The sequence below is a fragment of the Monopterus albus genome, unplaced genomic scaffold (genome assembly GCF_001952655.1).
Source record: "Monopterus albus unplaced genomic scaffold, M_albus_1.0 scaffold342.1, whole genome shotgun sequence".
Taxonomy (NCBI): domain Eukaryota; kingdom Metazoa; phylum Chordata; class Actinopteri; order Synbranchiformes; family Synbranchidae; genus Monopterus; species Monopterus albus.
In genome coordinates, this window is record NW_018128222.1 from 576,999 (window position 1) to 582,334 (window position 5,336).

The following is a 5,336-nucleotide window of genomic DNA, read 5'->3' on the forward strand; positions in this document are numbered from 1 at the left end:
CTACAGACGTACAGATTGGAGGTAAGAGACAGGAAGAGACTCCCTCCTGGTAGCTGGCTTCAGCCCATAACACAGCCTTTGTTTTGTCCTCACAGCTTCGAGGGTGACCTTTAGTGTAAGCACGTTAAATATGACCCAGGCACTCAGCTCTGCCTGACACTGTGTGTGTAGTCGCTGAGTGAAAGATCTGTGAAACTATAGCTGTGAAAGCTTTCAGTTCTAGGAGAGTTGTCCATACTGATACATGGTCAGCTGGTTTGAATATAAATCAGTGAACATGTTTGTGACAGCAGCACAAAGTGCACATTAACTCCTGAAATGCTGCAGTGTAAGCTACACCAGCGCTTTGTTAGAAACGGAGCCACTTACCTTCTTCTTCTGGGACGTGAGTGTCAACACTGTCCCAGTGCCTTCACTTAAATCTGCTCCAAAAGTCTTGATTTGATGTTTGAAATGTTGCAACAACTTCTCTGTTTGTGCAGTAGCTGCGTAGTGCGTAGCCATGCGACACCTATCCTGATGATGTGCCCATATCTCTGCCAACCTGAGGTAACAGGAAGCAGGGAAAGCAATGGAGGTGCTCGTGTCTGAAGCCACCGGGACAGAGCATTGTATTCACTTCACCTCAACAGGTTTGGTAAGACTGAAGAAACCTACACCCCTGATCCTCCCCCTGTCCCGCCCTCAAGCTGTAGGTGAGGGCGGGACACACCTGCAGGGAATGACACACAGACACGGAGCGTCCACTCCTCCATATTTCTGAATCCTGTTCCCCATAAGAATGTGCACCTCATTTCTAGATAACGAGCACACTTTATCTGGATTGACCAGTGTCAGGAGCACATCTGTTTTGTTGTGTGAAACGTGCGCTCAGAGGGATGTTGTCGTAAAGGAGGGGGTCCAGCTGACTCCCCCCAGTCTCACCTGGTTACAGACCAGCTGCCACCCTAGTTACTGGTAATTCCCAGCAACAGCAGATTGACAGGGGCAGTTGTGTCAGATGGAGAGCACTTTCTGACTGTTGGCTTTTACAAGCCCGTACATGACACCTCGACTCATGCCTGTGCAAGCACAGAGTTGTGTGTGTGTTGGGTGTGTCCAGCTGAATGTGAAGTCACCAAAGCCCAGAGGGTTAAAACGTAATCTCTTCACTTACTCTGGTTTTTGTTGCAGTATCTTCTGTGCAAACACATAAACATCTATCTACTGAATAATCCACATTTAACTAGTTTCAAACACCTTGTAAAAAAAAGCTGAATGTGTAAACATCACTTCTACAGTAGGAAGTTTCTGTGTCCCACCCAGTCAGCGCCTTACTGAAGGTGAGATTTGAGCTTTCCACCTGACGTATGACGTCTGTAGCTCGGGACTGACGGACGAGTTGGACATCCTGTCTTTATAACCAGATCAGATCGTATCTTCATACTCTCTGTTTGGTCTCTGCTGCCACAGAGGGAAGCAAACCTAAAGCCAAGCCTCATGGTGGAGCTGATAAAACTCCCTCCAGACTCATGACTGTGCAGCGCTTCTGCAATCAGGAGTATTACATTTCAACAACTGTAGATATCATTTACAGGTATTATCCTGTACTCTCAGTTACACCGTTGCCTTTTCAGACAACGCTGTCAGGCCGGAGAGAATAACTAGAGCCATTAGTAATGAACAGAACTTGGAAGGCTGCCTGCTTTTAGTAGCAATCATCTTCTAAATCCTGTATCACAGCAGAAATATGTCCCCGTTTTCACAGTGTAAACACTTATAGAAATACAGTAACTCAGAACTGTCATCAGTTAAAAATACATTTATGCCTGAATTATTGTCATTTGCTGTTGCACTTCTTCTTTTCTCAGTTTTGTTTCTCTGTCAACCTGCACGTTCTTGTTAAGTGCACACTAGTAGCTCACTGCAGCTGTGTGGTTGTCAGACCGCCAGGCTCGTAATGTCTCAGCAACTACCACAATCCCCCCAGAGCCTGAGTCCTGCCTTGACGCAAGTCCAAGTTTCATTCATTCTTTTATGACCAGTTACCTGGAAAAATAATGATATGATGTGCTCTGTGCTAATTAGCAGAGGTTAGCATGCTAAAATGGTGGCCATGGAAACCAGCTGATGTTAGCATTTAGCTCAAAGCACCGCTGTGTCTAAGCAGAGCCTCACAGAGACATTAACACACTGCATATTTTGGTATAATCATCATATATATATGGAATATCATTTATATTCAACAGAGGAGCAGAACACAGGTGTGTTTAAATACAAAGAGACTGATTTAATGCCCAGTTTCATGTGTGAGAACCAGTCCATGAGCAGCTCGTTCTTTTTCCTTGTGAGATGAGAAAGTGAATATTTTCTTGTTACACAACATTTTGCAAAAACAAACTGATTTGTTTTCCATTTCTAGCAAAGAGTCTTGTGGGAGTGTGCTGATTTCAGGAAGCCTGAGAACTAGCAGTTATTATAATTAGTCATCCAAAGCACTGCAGTCATGCTCGTTGTTTGATTCTCTTTGTTTGGCATGTCTTAACTTCCAGGACAACAAGAGTACTAAAAGTAAACGCATTTTACAGCAGCTATCAGGACATAGTGCTTGCACCACAAAACATACAGTTTATGTCTTTATTGTCTCTACAGAGGGCCGTGGGCTGAGATCACAGCGAGGGGAGAGAGAGAGGCAGAGAGTGGCTCCATGATCCTGTGAAAGGGGTTACAGCACATCTCACACTGCCCTTACATCCCACGGTGCTCACAGTAACTTTGTGCACAAGGAGCAGAAAATCCAGGGCCAAGTAAAAGAGAAAGAAAGTACAAAAGGAAGACGAGGTAAAAAGGTTCAACACTGAGAACAGAATATGTACGGTTTGATAGTATTAACTAGTGTTTTGCTTGCGTCCGTTGCCTTGGGTGAGGAGAGGTAGAAGGAGGGAGGGATGTCCAGATGAGGAGGGAGGGGAGGCCGAGAGGAGACTACTGCAGATGGACGAAGGGAATGGGAATAAGATTTGCAGAGTTCTTGTTCTCGTCTTCTCATTTCAAGTATAAATAAATACTGTAAACAGTATCATTTAATAATAATAATAATAATAATATAAGAGTAAGAACATTATTATGCTTTCCAGCCACTTAGTGGAGCAAAGCATGAGGTAGATCGACGAGAGGGCATTAGGGGGTTTGCTGGTGGCCTTATCCCGGTGTGCCAAGCTGAAACGGAGAGAAGGCAGGGCAGAGGAGATTGGACAGAGGAGAGGTTCAGGCAGGAGAGGAAGGCCGGAGGCAGCAGCTTTAAATGATGCCGTATTTGGCCAAGTCGCTGAGCTCCATGTCGCCAAAGGCTTCCCATGGGCACACCACTGTGATGTCGGTGCCAAGACCCTCCATGCCAGGGATGTCGTCACCAAGGCTGGAGGGAGAAAACAAAGACATCAGCTCTCACACCTGGACCTTCAGCACTGACGTGACTGGAAACGTTATGGAAAAGGGTTCTTACCCTTTCTGGCCGGGCTTGGGGGCCTTGCTCTTGAATGTGCGGGTCTGCCTCTGCTTGAACTTGGGTGGGCCCTTCTTAGGTGTGGTGGGGCCAATTGTTCCCAGTGGGGCCAGGACACTTCCTGCGGGGGGGCTGGCGTTCATTTCTGCGGAGGGTCTCTGAAAAAAGTTTGGGACGTGTGTCACTGTGTGTGTCAGACATGTCAGCTGCCCCGCCACCACTGTTAATCCTGGTTCCTGTCAGATCTCAGTGCCAATCAGTGGAGATTAGTCAGATTAGGGTAAACAGCCAGATTAGCGCTAATCCTGCTCCAATGCACAGTAAACTAATGCCCTTCTTGAGCAACAGGAAGAAAGCCTCAGACTTTTCCAACAACTTAGGCTCCTATTCAACTGCAGACATTTGCTAGTTTAGAGATGAACCTTTAAGATACCGTTAAAGGATCAACCACTGCACATCCTCACTTATCATCCTGTTGCACCTTCATTTCATTGCATTTTGTTTGACACAGGACTCTTGCTTAAATTCATCATCCAGTAACTAAAGTCACAGTGTTTTCAGTGCAGGGTCCTGCCGGTTTCCATCGCTCTCGTCCTGACCTCAAGCCTGATCTTAGACAGCGCCCCACCCGCCTCTGACTGCTGACACTGGTAATCCTGTTAAGGCGATTTGACCGAGGTGGGAAACACCCCGGTCTGGCGCGTTAGGTAAGTCAAAGATATGCGCCACCTGAACCAGCTGATCCTGATTTCCCACCGATGAGGTCAGAGATGCTGCCCTGAGCGAGCTGCCCATCAGCTCTCTGTGAAGCTGCGGCAGAGCCGTGCTGCGTACACGCTGCCCAGACACGTTATCAGCCATCTGTTGCTCTGATTGTTGCCCCCAGAGTCAGTCCTCTTCGCTGTGGTCACTGGAAAATACACACACTTGTTCTTCCCTTTCAGTTCCTGCTCATGTCTTGCAGGGTTGCATTTCTTCTTTTTCCTCAATTTATAATCTGTGTGATCAATTTAAATTGTAACATGGAGCCACTTTGCAATCTGAGTAAGTAGAGCATCATCTTCAATCAAACCTCACAGCTTTACTTTCCCAGGTCAAGCCTGTGTCACTCATGCTGCTCCTTGTATCGGGGTGTGGTTTTAGTGAGCAACACACAAACCCATCCTCAGATTCATCCTGTTCTCTCTCGCCTCTCCACCAGTTCGGTGCTGCCATCACTCACTTTTTCTACAACCGTTCACTGGGTCACTACCATGGGGACCATTTAAACTCTGTGCTACCAGCAGTTGTTCCAGCAGAGCTACGCCAACGAGTCATAGAGTTTGCTCTCACCTGTTGTCACAGATGTCCCAGGTGGCCACGGCCGATCTCTGTTCAGCCGCTTCTTTCTTCTGTGTCTTTCTTCTTCTTGGCTTTGTGACGTCTGCTGCCTGTGCTCTGCTTTTATATCTCCAGGTCTAATCCCCTCCTTCCAGTCACAAGGTCAGCCAGACTCTTCTCCACCAAGCCAGCATCTCTGGCTCCCCTGCCTCCCCTGCTTCCCCCCTGACTCGCAGTGCGCTCGCTGCCCCTCCCACCACTGCTCTGTCCACCTGGTGGTGCAGCCTACCATGTAGATCGTGTCGAAGATCAATCTGGAAGGACTTTATCAGGCTTATCTCTTTAATCCTCAGCACAGCTGAATTTAGCTTCGCCATGAGGAGGCGACTGGCTGCTCGTGCGTCAGGTCCATGTGAGGTTCATGTGGCGTGTTGTCCACTGGTGGAGCTGCAGTAAACCATGGTCAAACTAATCAGGTAGAAGAGGGATTGATTTAACACTAGGTCAGCAATCCCTTAGAATTGTAATATGA

General features: G+C 47.3%; 2 protein-coding genes across 2 annotated transcripts in view; both read right to left on the bottom strand.

The window, feature by feature from the left end:
- Positions 1 to 616, bottom strand: part of LOC109974666 (G-protein coupled receptor family C group 5 member D) — a 4,185-nt gene extending 3,569 nt beyond the window's left edge. Inside the window, exon 1 of the mRNA XM_020624987.1 lies at positions 370 to 616. The gene's annotated coding sequence lies outside the window, so the exon portion shown is untranslated. The remainder of the gene's footprint in view (positions 1 to 369) is intronic.
- A 2,561-nt stretch (positions 617 to 3,177) lies between these two features.
- pde6hb (phosphodiesterase 6H, cGMP-specific, cone, gamma, paralog b) lies at positions 3,178 to 4,944 on the bottom strand. The gene is made up of 3 exons (XM_020624994.1): positions 4,817 to 4,944; positions 3,485 to 3,642; positions 3,178 to 3,397 (listed from the first exon to the last, which is right to left on the bottom strand). The coding sequence occupies exons 2-3, from the start codon at positions 3,625 to 3,627 to the stop codon at positions 3,280 to 3,282; spliced, it is 261 nt and encodes an 86-aa protein (XP_020480650.1). The 5' UTR covers positions 3,628 to 3,642; positions 4,817 to 4,944; the 3' UTR covers positions 3,178 to 3,279.
- Positions 4,945 to 5,336: the final 392 nt, after the last annotated feature.

Excerpts from the sequence above, each read along its gene's own strand:
- pde6hb (XM_020624994.1), bottom strand. The coding sequence starts at position 3,627 with ATGAACGCCAGCCCCCCCGCAGGAAGTGTCCTGGCCCCACTGGGAACA. Across the intron at positions 3,398-3,484 it reads CCCAAGCCCGGCCAGAAAGG|CCTTGGTGACGACATCCCTG; the intron begins GTAAGAACCCTT and ends TTCTCCCTCCAG.